The sequence below is a fragment of the Sapajus apella genome, unplaced genomic scaffold (assembly GCF_009761245.1).
Source record: "Sapajus apella isolate SASKATOON/1434 unplaced genomic scaffold, GSC_monkey_1.0 scaffold74, whole genome shotgun sequence".
Classification (NCBI taxonomy): Eukaryota; Metazoa; Chordata; class Mammalia; order Primates; family Cebidae; genus Sapajus; species Sapajus apella.
The window spans coordinates 3,351,307-3,368,090 of NW_022437014.1; the positions used below are offsets into that span (position 1 = coordinate 3,351,307).

Sequence of the window (16,784 nt, forward strand, 5' to 3'; positions counted from 1 at the left end):
ATGGAAATTTTAAAATTCGTCAATTTCTAAACTTATCACATGACACCTGTTAATATTTGTAGAACATTCTTAAGAAATGAATGGTCTCTATGCCCCTTCCAGCTTTAAAATGCCATCATTAATATTTTTTACTTTACCTCTTCCCTCTGCTTTTGATATATTTAGTCTTTCATGGAGTCTTTACTTTTCACTTTACTGCTATTTAAATGCTCACTTGGTACTCTAACAGGGTTGGATTAAATAATCTCTAAAAATCTGTACAAATCCGGAAATTTGATGGTTCTTTGAAAACATGAAAGCATCTACTGAAGACTGAAAGAGAAGGTATATAACCTAGGCTGTCACCAACTCAGCACTAACATTTACTAAATGAGACCTTTGAGATTCTTATGTTTTAAGTTCAGCCAGAGTACCATCACATTCCTGGCAGAGGCTTGAGGCACAGGAATGACAGCAGAATACAGATAACGGATAGCAAACTTTAGAATAACTATAGAAGTCAACTACCCCACACACAGTTTAGTAAAACTTAGTTTCTTTTTCTAGTATATGATTGCTACATTTTTTTTGCTCTGCCTTGATCTTTAATATCTCATGTTTCTTTAGAAGAACAATTTTAATACATACACTCAAATTTTTCTCTATTGTCCAAGTGCTTTACTCATTAATTAGCTGATAAGATAGAAACACCAATGTGATTGATCAAAAAGAATTTACTTGTCTTCTAACACAGACGGCACAGTAAAATCTCTTGGCTTGATCTGACTCCACTGGAAGGGGCTCATGTACTATCGTTGGAATGAACGGAGGCACTAGGTGTGATACTGCACTGACAATTTCTTTTTCTTTTCTCTGCTGTTTAGGTGATGCAAAGCTGGAATATGGTGTGTTAGATTTCTTTTTAGTATGCTTCAGCTCCCAACAAGGAAACAGAGAGAAAACAACAGACTAAGGAGGAATGTTTACATGTCTGAGGCCTTTAGTGTGAGTATTCCGTATGAAGCATGTTCAGTGTGATTACTTCAAAAGCTAAAAGATGCCGTTTAACAGAAACAAGTAAAACATAGGATTCCTAAGGCTTGCTTTACATACAAAAGAGAAGTTATTAGAAAATCCAGCATGTGTGTGTAAAAATCTAAATTTTTTTTTTTTTTTTTTTTGGATAGAGGGCCCGGCTCTGTCACCCAGGGTGGAGTGCAGTGGCACAATCTTAGCTCACTGCAGCCTTGGCCTCCCAGAATAATGCAATCCTACCCACCTCAGCCTCCTGAGTAGCTGGGACCACAGGCGCGTGCCACCACACCAAGCTAATTTTTGTATTTTTTGTAGAGACTGTGTTTCACCATGTTGTCCAGGTTGGTCTTCAACTCTTGGGCTCAAGCAATTGTCCCTGCTTGGCCTCCCAAAGTGCTGGGATTACAGGCATGAGCTGCCACACCCGGCCAAATCCAGTATATTTTGAAATTGTGCCCTAAAATACAGTAACATTGGATTATAATATAAGCAAAATTACTATAGAAAATAAAGTATGAACTAACATAAGGCCTTAGCAAGACTAATTTTAAAGTAAAAAGCAAGATTTCATATAAGACATTCTTATTCTAACCCTCAATAATTCCTGGGAACCTAAGTTCAACAATCTAATCAGTACTCAGGAGAATCATCATAGCATGTACACAAAATAGAGAATAAAATTTTAATGGTATCAAAAACAAAACTTTTTTTTGGCCGATTTAGTACTTGCTGGAATAAAGTTGCAAAATGTTACTCAGTAACTGACTCAGCTTCTCATCAAGCCAGAATTACACATACTCTGTATATTAATTGAGTATATACAAATACATCCAATGTTAACATGCACAGACATAGAAACCAGGATGCTACAAAAGAAAATCACCATCTCTACTGATGAAATAATGAACTGAAAACAAAACATCCACCCAGTAGTCCAGAACATCTTAGTTTTGAAAAGGTTCTGAATATTGCTCTTTCCAAGAATTTAAATAAACGCCAAACAGTTAAATTTGACTGTTTTCTCAATATGAAAAAAAGCAGACATATTCCTATAGCTATAGGAACATACCTTTTACTCAGTCATATCAAATTACAAGGTTTGACATAATTTCACTCTTCTCAGGTTAAAAGGGCTCTTCATATTCTAGTGGTTAAGAATATAACCCTTAAAGTTCTTATGCATTTGAGTGTCATACCACCTACTGCAACATATGCTCAAGTACCTTTAACGATACAGTCATATAGCATGACTTAATTTTCCTGAGAACTAAATTAGACCTACGAAATAAACAGGCTATGAAAATGACCTGAGTTTATAGGAATCTCTAAGTTAGAGATTACTTTAGCTTTGCTAAGATTCCATCAAAAGCCTTTTATAGTAAGGGTTTCTTAGTGAGTCACATATTTGGTCATGGACCCTTGGAATTTTTTGAACATGAAAAAGAAGTGCTTTATGTTGTGCAAATTCAACAAAAGGCTGAAGCAGCCAACAGTACTGATAGTGCTAAGTAAAACCTACAAGTAAGCCACAGGTTCTACTATCTTATGAAGAAAGGAGTAGGTGAGATATTTGGCTGACCAAGTCTGCTCCTAGTTTGACAATGATTATTGGGAAGCTAAGCAATTCCTTCCAAGATAAGAAAAGACAGCACCTTAAGCGGAACCTAGGGAAAACCACTCAGAAGTGAGGGTTGTGTCCAACAGGGATGTCTATTGATCCCCTCTAGATAACTCTTCTTTTGTGTGAGAACCCAAGAACATGGAAGTCAAGCAGGGAAACACTGGCTTCATGGTTATTTCTCTGAATTATGAATTGCAACATCTGTTATTGTTTGCACACTACTAAAAGGTCACATGTGAATTAAGTCATTGAACAGCATATAAGAGTATGGTCTGGCTTCAATTCAAGCTTTTCTGTTTTTTTAGAGACAGGGTCTGACTCTGTCACCCAGGCTGGAGTATAGGGGTGTGATCAGAGTTCACTGCAGCCTCGAACTTCTGGGATCAAGTGATCCTCCTGCCTCAGCCTCTTAACTGGGACTACAGGTGTACAGCACTACAAATAGCTAATTTTTCTTCTGTTTTTTTTTGCAGAGAGGGGCCTCACTATGTTGCCCAAGCTGGTCTCAAACTCCTGGGTTCAAATGATCCTCCCACCTTGGTCTCCCAAAGCATTGGGATCACAGGCATGAGCCACGGTGACCACCCCAATCCAAGCTTTTCCGACTTGTAATGTAATCTAATTCAAGGCACTTTAAATGTTTTGGTGCCTTGCTGTATTAACATGTAACATGAGAATAAGATTTATTTACTTACCTCAAGAAGCTACCACATGGGTTATTGAATGTACTCCTCTTAAACTTTGAGCCCCTCAGATGAAAAGCACTGTGGAAATAATTACAGGTGAAGAAAACCCTTCCAATACCTCACATTTGTGCCTTCTGTCTCAATGGCACATTGACAAACAATGGTGCACTAGTTAGTGGCACTCCATCTCTTCCTATATGTTGTTTGGCACACAAATGTTTATACATTTAAAATAGCTGTCATACTGCCTATTCAAAAGCATTTACTGTTTTCTAATAAAGCTAATGAAATGTACTCATTATGGAGTACTCTGTGTCAAGTTTAGAAAAACCTTAGCTTTCTCTGAAGTACATATAACATAACAAAAAGTTTATTTAAAAAATTGAGCTAGTGTTGTATGAAGCCATAGGTTTTTAATGGGGAAAAAAAAAAAAAAAAAAAGTATGCCACAGTGTCTGTATATTCATCTGAAGAGTACAAAGATGGAGTTCTGAGAAAAAAGGGTTTAAGACTGGAGAAGATAAATCTGGTTCTTAAGTTCAAAGCAAACATTAAAAAAGTAATATCTCATACATTGAAATAAAGCAATCAGAGGTAATAAATTATAAATACAGTAGTTCAAATATTGTTTTAAGCATTAGTTTTTCTAAACAAGTAAAATTCAAAACATTTTGAATCTGTTATATTCCTTCAAAGGGATGTAAAAATGGAAGCCTTTGTAGAAATCTGCAACAATGATACCACCTTGTAATCTTTATAGAGAATACACTGAACCTTGACCATTTTTAATTTATAACATACTTTGGTTAATACATTAGGTTCCATATGCCTTTATACTTGGGAGGAATCAGATTGTGATTTGTAGCCTTTACATGCAGTTTACCCAAACCTTCTTCACTTCTAGGTCTTGATTCTCTGGAGAAGGTTTTATCAGACTCATAATTAAAATGATGGAAATTGTAAATAACTTCTCTGGACTGAAACCATCTTTTTTTTTTTTTTTTTAAATAAAGTGCTTTTAAATTCAAATATCTGTTGCCCTAAACCAAACTGAAATATACTTTAACCCTGAAATCTCCATATCTTGACACACACATTTTAACAGAAAAAAAAAAAAAAAAAAAAAAAAAAAAAAAAAAAAAAAAAAATCAGTTTTGGGCTATTCATGTCCTTTGAGAGTTCAGATTGGATCTAAATGGGGTTTTGCATCATTATCGTGCTCATGTTTGTACATGAAGGTTAAAAGAAAGAGGGCAACATCCAAGGATGACCAATAGGCAGTATGTGACGTGACAGCTGACCAATAGCGGCTCTCCACAAGGCCTTCTCTGAGTTCAAAATCAATCCTGTGATCCAACTCCACTAAAAAGAGAAGAAGTTAAACAAATTAATACAGGTTATAATAAGATATGTTCTATATAGACTTTAGAGTTGAGATTAAAATTTTAGCTAAATAGAAGTGATTCTGTCATTTTTTTAAAAAGTGAATTTCCATTATCATCTGATGAGAAAAACACTCAAAAGAGCTTTAGTACAGGATTCTATTTCTGAAGTTCTTTCCTTTGTATGCTAAAGTTAATATGAAATAATAAAGGAAGACAAAAAAAATTACTTGGCATATCACAGAATATTTCAGAGTTAAAACTACTTTAAACTTGGCATTACCATTTAATCCTCATGCCTAATCAATAAGGAAATTGCCCCTCCTGAAGATTTACAGATAATGCCCATGGGAGTGCAAGAGATCACTCAATCGCCTCCTTAGGGAGGCCCTATATATCTACTGGTTATGTAGGGGATATGTTAGAAGATAACCATCTGTTTACAGTCCTAGAATGTTTTCTTCTCTACTGGGTTGAATGCCTCACAGGCAACCCCCATAAACCCTAGTCTCCATCCAGTCAGCAGGGTCTAACATATGCCTGGGAAACACAAATGCTCATTAAGTGTTTGTTTAACAAAAGAAGAACCTACATGGGGGTTGGGAAAGTTAAACTGGGAGGAGCAGTGGTGATTCTTGGGAGGAAGAACTTTGCTTAAAACAGTGCTGTCCACAAACAATTGAGTGAATTCAATCAAGTATTTTCTAAAACCCACGGAAAGTCCTTGCGACACCTGTTAGAGAAAAATCACCTTAACAAATCAAGGCTCTAAGATAATTCCAATGGACTCATTTAATAAATCCTTAGAGATAAACACTTAAGAAAATGACATTTTGATCTTTAGGAACTCCTTTAAAACTGTTAATGAGCCATACAGTGTTTTGAAGGGTCTATGTTACAAACAAAACAAAAATACTCAAATCACTACCAACCAGACACTGTAAAGTCTGCTCCTGAACAAGCACCAAAAGATTTTAAGAGTAAAACTGGCAAAAATTAAGGAGGAGATTGGAGACAAAGTTGGGTTTTGCTGTATACTGGGAATTTGGTCATCATACATAGGAAATCATAATACTCTAGGGAGAGACTTAATATAAATTTGTAATGCTTATTTTAAATAGGTATTTTGTGACAATATTATTTGGTACAGTTATTTTTCTATTCAATTATGCTCTTCTTACAAGGAATGTTGAGAAATCTAGCTACACATTTTCAGAGAAGGTTTGTATTTAAGTGGTATAAATACCAATTAGGCTATAAAATACTTGTAAAATATATTGGCATGGGCTTTTTGCTAAGTTTTTTAGACTGCATTTTTAAAACTTAAATTACAATAAGCTAATCCATAACAAGTCAGAAATAGCTGAAATCCATATGTGGACCTGTGAGTTAGTAAATGTCCTCATCTTTTACATTCTATGGGACATCTGTATTAGATTTGTAGGTACATTCTGACACAACAGAGAGGAACATAAAAATAGAAGAAACTGCATACTCAAGCACAATAAAGATGAGTCAAGATGAAGTTAATTATGAAGAGAAAAGAAGATAAAGATAGATGGGAAACGTGTTAATATTGGTGAAGACCACAAAGTTATAATTTTTAAGAATTCACTTTCAAACGCTACTCCATTATGTTTTCCTAGTCCAACACTCTTCAGTTACAATTCTGTTTAAGTCAAAGAAAGAAAGATATTTCCTGTTTATAACACGGGTTATTTGGCTCCACTTTGATTGTATGTTCTTGAAATTATTCTTTTTGTTTTGAAAAGGGGTCTCACTCCGTCGTCAGGCTGGAGTGCAGTGGCTCGATCTCAGCTCACTAGAACCTCCACCTCCTGGGTTCAAGTGATTCTCCTGCTTCAGCCTCCCGAGTAGCTGGGACTAGCGGCATGTGCCACCATGCCCAACTACTTTTTGTATTTTTAGTAAAGATGAAGTTTCACCATGTTGGATAGGATGGTCTCAATTTCTTGACCTCATGATCCGCTCACCTCGGCCTCCCAAACTGCTGGGATTACAGGTATGAGCCACCGTGCCCAGCCTGAAATTATTCTTAATTTGCACACTATTACTGTCTTACAACACTGCCTTTCATTGAGTAGACACTCAAATGTTAAATTTCATTCTTGTCCTATATTATGTGCCCTTATCATTTTATCACTTACAGGGACTTTAATCAGTGTCACTAACCATATTGGCTCCCCCTATCCTTTTTTTTTGGGACGGAGTTTCGCTCGTTACCCAGGCTGGAGTGCAATGGTGCGATCTCGGCTCACCGCAACCTCCGCCTCCTGGGTTCAGGCAATTCTCCTGCCTCAGCTTCCTAAGTAACTGGGATTACAGGCACGCGCCACCATGCCCAGCTAATGTTTTGTATTTTTAGTAGAGACGGGGTTTCACGTGTTGACCAGGATGGTCTCGATCTCTTGACCTCGTGATCCACCCGCCTCGGCCTCCCAAAGTGCTGGGATTACAGGCTTGAGCCACCGCGCCCGGCTCCCCCTATCCTTCTATATTTCTCTACAGGTTGTCTCCATCAAAATGGGAATTAGGTAGGTAGCTTGTACTTGATGAACCTGTTTTAAGTTCTCATTCTCCCTGAAAAGGTTTATCCCAGGCAGTCTGGCAGTCAGTGCAGTGGACCTCACATCTGTGTTGGTTATGTAGGTGGATGGATGAAACTAGATGGGCCTGTGTTCCATCTTCTCTCTCCCTTTTAGGTAAATCACAGATTTCCCAAGAAAGTAAGGGTCGACATGGCAGCACCATTCTACATCTGCTGTGAGATCAGCTCTTGGCCAAAGTAGGCTCAAATCTACATAGAGTGGCCTTGGACCTACTTTCTATTATTACCATCTTAAGAATGGGTGTTGTCATACAGGTTGGTAGTTTTTCCCTGCTTTCTCTAGGTCAGCTAGGTCAAAGAAAAAGGAGAACGTAAAATCATCCTTCTTTTTCTCTCTGGAATGCCCAAGTGACAGAATTTCTCTATCCATAAGATAAAGAATCAGGTTTCTAAACAGTTGAAGAGAAGTAAAAATGAGAAAAGAAACTGTTTTTAAACAATTATCAGCTCTTTGCTTACACTATTTTAAAACAAGGATTATTTTCTTTCTGGGGTGTCACATACATGGGCATATTTCTTTCCCTGTTCCCCAAAGTAGAGTATCTGCTATATTCCACGTGAAAGCGTCTGACAAGAATCTCCATAGTGTAAAGGTAAAGTGTCATAAGTAGTGTACTTTCATCAGAGAATTCTCCTGTGCACAAGGCTTGTCAACAGGCATATCATATTTAAAAAATATGAATAGAAAGTAAGCATCTTTGTATTGCAATGTATACTAACTGGATGGGTTTCTACCATTTGATGGAAAAATCTCAACTTCCTGGAGAGAAGTTTTCAAAAACTTAGTATCTTAAAAGCTATCTTAGTTGTAAGTAATAATTATGGTCATAATTGCATTTTTGGCTTAAGGTAGACAACAAGAAAAATACTTATAGTAAAGACACTCCATTTCCAAATGCCTCGTGAAAGATTCACTCATAATAAGAAAGATCATGTTCAGAGGTTTTGTTGTTATGTCTTCCTATTTCTGTGCTGCCTAAGAGCAACTCTATGTTTCATGTGGTTAAGTGTTCGACATTTGAGGAACATTTACATTTTGTGAATTACAATAGTTCCAAATATATTTAAGAATAATCTCCTACCATCCTTTATTTTAAAAAATAACAAAAACTATAAAACTAGGTTCATAATCAGTTGTTATATGTGCCAAAAAAATGGCCCTAATTTATTTCAGGATAAACTAATTTATCCTCAAAGACATACCTCACATTTGACAATAGATATGCTAGGTGGGTAAATCCTGAATACAAAGGTCTCAATCATTCATACAAAGAAATGAATGGCTAGATTTGTTGGACCCTTCCCAATTTGGTTTGACAAAATTTTCCAGGCAAATTCAGAACTACTCCCTTTTAATCGTTCTCAATTCTTCTCAAGAAAATAAGTTATATTTCCCTTTGTACCCCATGCTTCCCACCTCTGCGGTTTTGGTCATGCTGATTCTTCTCCCTGCAATGTCTTTTCATCTCTGCATGTCCAAACCCTCCCCCTTCCAGAGAGCCTTTTACCATTTTCCAGGTGAAAGCAATCTTTCATTCCTTAGAACTCAGAGAGTACCTCTGTTTTGTGGTTCATCACATTCTACCATATATTATAATTACTTACGCAGTTATCTACCTTCCCTACTAGAATTTATGTTCCCTAGAAAAGATACAATTTTCACACTAGCTTCTTTATAGGCAGTACTGAAGTTTGTTTTGTCTTATCTTTTCTAATGACTACCATGGTCTCTTGACTCAAGGTAAATAGTGAAGTAAATTATTGCTGAATGAATGAAAACAGGAAGTGCAAAAAGAAGCCACATAGATATTATCACCTGAATCATATGGTATAGATATGATTACTGGTTTAACTGCTTAGGTAGGTAGGCAGGATGGTTTTGAGATACTGGATATATGGGCTACTTGGTTGCAGGATAAATATATGAGTAAATTAATTTTCCTTTCTCCAAGCAAAAAATGCAAAAAAATAAATAAAATTATTTCTTTATGAAGCAGGGACCAGAGAGAGAACTTATGTAAGATAATTTCTTAAGGGTAATTTACTGATTAGATCAACACAAACTGAATATGAGTATTTTTTAATTGAAAAAATTTAGGAAAATTGATGAAGAAACTGTAAAATGAGTTGTGGTTAAAACACTAAAAAAAAAAAAACAAAAAAAACATGTGTTTTGTCTAAGACAAAATCCAATATCTTTTTTTTTTTTAAATAAAGAGAAGCTGTGGAAAAAGGAATCAGAAGTTAGTCATAAAAATAATTTTAGACTGCTAAAGTTAATCCATATACATTTAATCCATAAAATACATACTGAAAATTAAGAGATTAAAAATCTCTTGCATCCAAGAATACTGTTTTTTGAGTGAATCTACTCCCCTAAAGTACATTAAATATTCGTGTTGAAAGCAGTTATCAGCTATGACATACCTATAACCCTAAGTGATAAATTTACTGATACCTAAAATAACCAGGAATGATTAAATTCTTTGTACTATGAGGAATTCTTTTATATCTAAGTATATTAAATGAAAAGAAATAGCAAACCTTTTTGGAGCCTTTAGGACAATAAAGAAGAAAGAAAATGACCTAATACTTTTCTTCTTTCTCTAAAAGGTTCAAAGGTTCCTTCCTTGTAGAAGCATACAAGAATATACTTTGGCACATTAAGTGGCTATTCAATTTTCATTTCAGGACCACTACCATTTAAGATTAGAAAATATGGGAAGAAAATACGCATAAAATAGCCTGTAATGGTGACACTGAAGCTGATCTCATAGAAGAAGTAATCCAATTTTTCAATGAGCAGAAGAACTCTAAGTAGATCATTTTTATAGTATTCTGAATGCTATTCCTGACATATACCATACCGAGGGCATTATCTTTATTCTGCATTACATTTTCCGGAAAAAGAAGTTGTGGGAGATTAAAGAACGATTCTTGAAGTCTGAAATCTGTGAAAAAAAAAACACAAGATGCTGTAAAGGGTTGGTTGATGATTAAAAATGGCCTTCAATGATGTAGTGGCCAAAAGTTAGAACAACACTCCCAAATAAGCTGACTAAACATAGCATACATGAAGTAGTACAAACCTTAATTTTTGTAAGGAGCTCTTTCATGGAAAATGTAAGCATAACTAACTTGAAATATAATTTCATAATCTGTTAACACCCAGATATCCCCCAAATTCATAGCTAATTCAGTTCCTAACCTATATGCAAAACAATGCTAAAAGAAACAGATCTTTTCATTATATATTAGAAAAGAAGTCCAGACTTTTCAAAAGAAATGAAGAATAGTTATGTAAGATGCTTCAGCTGGATGAAAATAAAATAGGTTTCAATTGAAAACACTTCTTCTTCATATAAAGAAACTGACAGATCATGAATTCTATGCCTGTGTCCAATTTTAGCCTCAAATAGCAAGAGAATCAAAGTCCGTAGCTTCAGAATAAAGGTTATCCAGAAGAACTGAGGCAATTAATGTTAAGTAGAAGGAAGAAAGAAGGGATGCCAGAATCACCTAATCACAATGACCAAATTTCAGAAAGAAAATTTAATGAAGAAAAGTTTTATGATTTGCACGATATAACCAAGACAGCACTAACGACGAGAAATTACAACGATTACACAGATTATTGAAGCAAGTCAAATAATTAGTAAAGCAAACCTTGGGGATAGGATTTAAAAGACAGAATCTTAGTATAGTTAATAGTCAAATTTTAATAGTTATCTCTATATCTAGAGATGAATATGTGTAATATGTGAATATGTGTAAGACTCATGATTATGTCATATTGAGTCTTGTTGACAAGAAATTTACCGTTTGGACCATCAGAGAATTTATATGCAAGAATGACATAGTATGTTTTTGTTAAGTTCTCCAAATAAAAAGATGCAATACAGCTATGCACATCTACTAACTGCTGTTCTGGAAGAAAAACTCGGGGTTTCTCTATAATTTTGAAATTACTATGTTAAACAGGAAAAAAAAAAAAACTTAAAAGGTTTTATTCCTTCAGCTCCTATGGATTCTATACATATGTTTTCATTACCCTTTTTTCTAGGGGGTTAAACCCTATCCTGCTCTTCTTGCTCCTGCACTCATTCTAATGTTTACTAGCACTACTCTTGTGCATTAATGACATTACAGAGAATCATGGCTTTTTACCTGCTACCTTACAAAATTCTTTGAAACTAATTTTCCTTGGAAGTTAGAGGTTTCTGCATGCCACAACAGAATTTTATATTTTCACAATTATATTTTTAATATTAAGTAGAAAAGGAAACAGAAAGAGTGTGAGAACTCTTATAGGAAAACTAAAATATATTTAATGCAAATATCAAAGTCGAAAACTGAATTTTCTAGACTTGAAATTATAAAATTTTCAGTGCCCAGAGTCTGGCACAGATAGAATTAAATTAAAAATGCTGTTGGCCCAAATAGGAATGTTCAACCCTATTAATAATTTATCCTGGAGTGGAGTTGACTGTGGAAGCACTATTCAGCCTCTAGGAGTGTCACACCTGAACTTTCTTTTTAAGGATGGATGGCAATGAATGCCATCACTTTACAATTTAGAGTAGCAGACACAGTAAGAACACAACACTGTAAGTAACTGAAATAAACTCTGTTAAAAAATTTTTAGAGAAAGAAAGTTTTCTTCCTGCTATAGTTATAGAAAAGGAGTAGCTAGTTTCAGAATCTGTATTTCTTTACAGGTGTCGATAAAAAATAATATGACATTTTAGTTTTATTTTACTAGACACTTAAAAATAATGGTCAAGTTCAGACTCTTGAAAGTAAATATGTACAAATATATACTAAGTGTATTAGCATTTCACAACTATTCAAGATTTTAAACTCTGTAAGTCCACTGGAGAAAAGTTCAATAAAGATCTATTATAATGCTAAGTCCAACATAACTATCCATTTATTTACTGGTTTTTTGAATATCTACTTTACATTAGGTAGCTGGGATGGAAGTGGAAGCCATTCAGCAGATCCAATAAAATTTCTAAGCTTTGAAGGTCTTATAATTAGGTTGGATGAAGGCAACCGGGGGATGAGAAGCAGGATGACTTTGGTATAGCAGTTTTTAAAAGTCTCAAGACTAGATACAGCATAGATCTGAAGCAATAATTACATGATTTCTGAGACTGAGAAGACCATATCTAAAAAATTCAGGAGGAACGCACCCTAAAGTGATTTGTTTTATACTTGATGTTTAAGACCCCTGTGCCACAAGGCCTTAATTATTAATGTTCTGTTAATTCACCCATGTAGAAAGTAAAACTGCATTTTCCTGGAAATTAGTCTTAAAAATATAAGCAGAAGGAAAGCATTTTTTTCCTTCAAAGTTAAGGGAGTTGACTAGCTGGTATTAGTATCTTAGACCTCCCTGCCCTCCCCAAGTTTTAAAAAGATACAGTGTAAACTTAAGGAAATAAGGTATGAACTAACATGCAGTATCAAGGAAGCCAGAGCTGCTATGTGGAAGGGCCTGTGTTGCCATGGCGGTAGCAGGAGGTGAGGCAACTGGCTTCTTCTCATCTTCCACTGAGTCTTTTGATGTTTCAGATGACTGTGTTGCAGATGAGCGTCCAAATCTTGAGAACAACATTCCTCCAAGTCCCTTTCCAATGCTAGCAGCCCCTGTATTTCACAAAACCGGGTAGTCATTCCGTTGAATTACACCACACGCTAGGCTAAAGAGCACCACCCATAATTATAGCCAATTGGCAGAGGGATCAAACCCTAGTCATGTTTTTCCAGGGTGGGAACATAAGAAAATTATAATTTAGATTGTAGGTTTCTAAATAAAAATGATGAAGAGAATGAGAGTTGTACAAGTTCTAGGAATATAACATAGGAATATATAAACAAAGGAATAAAGATTCTATTTTATTCAACTGATCATGGTTTATTAAAATACTTGGCAAGATTAAAATCTTTAATAAAAGAACTATGCTATCAACATGAGTATAGACTTGCTATTGATATACTTACTAGTGAATATAAATGGGTATTTAAGAAAAAGCCATCAATAAACAATGTATTAATATGACAAAGGGAAACTGCAAAGGAGTCCTGCAGATGAAGCCTATTTATAGTGCCACCTTGTGGTATTTTATATTAAGGCGACTTGTAAAGCAATGGACAGATTCAAATAGCACCCAAGAGTTCCAGTGACACAGCAAACACTGTGCTAGTACTGGGGATTGTTCAAAGAAAAATTAAACATCCTTGTTGTCCTCAGAAATTACATAGTTTGAGAAACTTTTAGAACAGATCACAGAACTGGCTGGTAGGGAGCACCCTCTAACACAAATACTTTCTCATTTCACAGATGAGCAAGTAGAGCATTAAAAACTGATATTATTTGCTCAAGATCTTGTAAGCAAGTGGTAGGACCAAGATTAAAACGAGGGACTTGACTCTCATAACAGCTTTTTCTGGTCCATCCAGCTAGCTCATATTCTAAAACTACAAGATCTGATCTAATTAGAGAACCTAAGAGCTTTCTGGGCCTCAAATATGAACACTGGGAGGACAGTTAATTCTAGACATGGGGATTAACTATTGAGAGTTTCCTAATACACAGACTATTTCTAGTCCCCCAAACTTAATGCATATAAATGTGCTTATATTATAGATAAGAATAGTTAAAAGAAATTACCTAATATGCTTGCTTTGCCTATATTTGTTATAGATTCCCCATAGTGTCGGCGGGACAAGACTGGTGAGGTCACGGGGCTTGGTATGGTTGAAATGCCTTCATTCTCTGAAATTGAGGTAGGTTCTTTAGCTGGGTTGAGAAAGCTTGGCTTCATATGTTCATAAGGTAGAGGATTTGAAGTATTATACCAATGGATCTGGACAGGTGAAATGTTGCTGTAGTGTTTCAGTATTAATGGTTCTAATCTATAAGCCTTGTTTAAAAAAAAATTCAAAGAAACACAACGTTAAGACACAATGCTTAGATTTTAGTAAACTGTTCTTACTCTATTGTATGTTAAGTAAACTTTGGAGAAGGAATTTAATTAAAAAACAATAACTATTTCCAACATGTATTTCTATTTGTTCACTGTTAATATGTAGTTGGTCTAATGATGAGATTATGAAAAACAGTCTAGGCTAATAGTGTCTATCAATTAGTTTTTCAGAGAAATATATTTTTATTATGTTCATATATCATGTAACAATTACATTTATTTTAGTCTCATGAGCAAAGCTGAAGTAGTAGTTGGTAATCCTGGGAAACAGCAAATAAGGCCAATTTTTAGTGTTTCAGGAGCTCTTTTTAAGCTCTATTTTAAAACAGATTAATATGGTAACAGTATAAATCACATGCCAGCCTAAGAGCATCTGTCTCATGTGAAGTAGTGATGAGACAGCAGAAAAGGCAATGTATATGTTGTCAGAATCCCACAAATTCATATTCTGGTTTATATCCCTTATTAATTTTTTAATTTGTATTTTTAGAAAATTTTATTTTATTTTTAAAGATGGAGATGGGGTCTCGCTATGGTTCCCGGGTGGGTCTCGAATTTCTGTGCTCAGGTGATCCTCCCTCCTCAGCCTCCCAAAGTGTTGGGGTAACAGGCATGAGCCACTGTGGCTGGCCTCTGTCACTTATTAACTGCATGATGCTTGTCAAGTCGCTAAGTCTCAGAGCCTTCAGTTTCCTGAGCTGTAGAAAGGAGTAACACTTCCTCTCTTACAGAGATGTGAGAAAGAACAGGTAACATTTATAAAAACTGCCTTGCACAATTCTGACATTAACTATTTTAAGAAGTATTAATTTAAAAAAAAAATCACAGAAAAACTATAAAATGAATAATAAAAATTTATGAGTCTGGAACCCTCCTTTAAAATTACAACCACGTTTAAGATATACAAAGGACAGGGCTCAGAGCACACCTATGAACTGAAATTCACTTTCAAGTTATGAGACAATGAATAAAACGAGTATATGTTAATGAAATGTTTATTGTCTAGCTGGCTGTATACATTTTACTTAATCCTAACAATCCTAGAAGGCAAAATATTATTATCTACATCATACAGATAAGATACAGTCTCAGAAATAACTTGGTCAGGACTGTGCAGTTTGTATTTGAATATTAAACTTCCAGTTTGGTGAAGTTTAATATAGCAGTTTTAAGTCTTTAACATATGGGAGATTTTCTAAAATTTGAATGGTTAGTCAATGTTATCTTTATTTGGTGCTAGCTAAAAGGATTCTTTAAAAGACTTTCCACAATTATATAAAGCTATTTTTTTTCAGAGAATAAATGCTATTTAAAATAATTTAATATTTAGTTAAACCTAGCCTTTTCCCCAAGAAGTTTTAAGGAGGCGTTTTTCTTGTCTGAAAATCTTACTTGGCATTACACTGTATACCTGGATGCAGGGTTCTTGGAGTGCTTTAATTAAAAACAAATATTTACAACATAAACATGATAGAGAATAAAAAAATCCAACGTTTTGCAATTATACTAGGCTAAAATATTTATTTTGATGTTTAACATATATTTGCATATTTTCATTTTCACAGTCTACAAAACACATTCCAATATTGTAGCATTCCTTAGATGAAGTATTTGGAGCAGGATTTTTAAGACTTATGGTTTCTAGGTTACTGGTATTACAATTGGTTAAGGTTTGAAAGTCCAGTAGATTCCTGTCTCTGGTATGTAGTCTGGGAATGATATTTTTACATTATGTTCTTGTATTACAAGTGTAACATAACCAGACCATCTCTAAGGTGTTTTATGAACCGCAAATTAACCAAAACACACATTTAATAATCAAAGTATTTTTCATTAATTCAATGGCATCTTGTAAGATTTCTTAGATAGATTTTTTTTTTTTTTGAGATGGAGTCTCACTCTGTCATCCAGACTGGAGTGCAGTGGGGTGATCTTGGCTTATTCCAACCTCTACCTCCCAGGTTCAAGTGATTCTCCTGCCTCAGCCTCCTGAGTAGCTGGGATTACAGGCACACACTATCACGCCTGGCTAATTTTTGTATTTTTTTTTAGCAGAGACGGGGTTTCACCTTCTTGGTCAGGCTGGTCTCAAACTCCTGACCTCAGGTGATCCTCCTGACTTGGCCTCCCAAAGTGCTGGGATTACAGGTGTGAGCCACCACATCCAGCCAATAGATTTTTTTTAGGAACAATCTGATATTGAGAAACAAAGTCTATATTGCAACTCACCACCGGGTCTGTAGGATGAAAAATATTTAGTAACCGGTTACAAATCTCTCTAGGCAAAATATGGTCTTGACTTCCAGTATTTCCTGGGCGGATGCCACGCAACGCCAAAAAGACTGCTAATGGGGATCCCATACAGAAGAAATTCTCAACCTAAAATGATAAAGTCATTTTAAAGTTTAAAAATGGTGAAGTATTATTTTTCAACAAAATCTAGGCATAACATAATATATG

General features: G+C 35.1%; 1 protein-coding gene across 7 annotated transcripts in view; it reads right to left on the reverse strand.

The window, feature by feature from the left end:
- Positions 1-1,682: 1,682 nt before the first annotated feature.
- Positions 1,683-16,784, reverse strand: part of DDHD1 (DDHD domain containing 1) — a 110,765-nt gene continuing 95,663 nt past the window's right edge. For 4 of the 7 annotated variants that reach the window (XM_032251094.1, XM_032251096.1, XM_032251092.1 and 1 more), the window contains 6 exons: positions 16,554-16,703; positions 14,009-14,261; positions 12,793-12,984; positions 10,200-10,283; positions 4,470-4,683; positions 1,683-4,436 (listed from right to left, as the gene is read on the reverse strand). In XM_032251094.1, coding sequence (XP_032106985.1) covers positions 4,502-4,683; positions 10,200-10,283; positions 12,793-12,984; positions 14,009-14,261; positions 16,554-16,703 — 861 coding nt within the window. In that variant the 3' untranslated portion in view covers positions 1,683-4,436; positions 4,470-4,501. The remainder of the gene's footprint in view (positions 4,437-4,469; positions 4,684-10,199; positions 10,284-12,792; positions 12,985-14,008; positions 14,262-16,553; positions 16,704-16,784) is intronic. The other 3 variants (XM_032251095.1, XM_032251099.1, XM_032251098.1) reach the window with 1 other exon arrangement.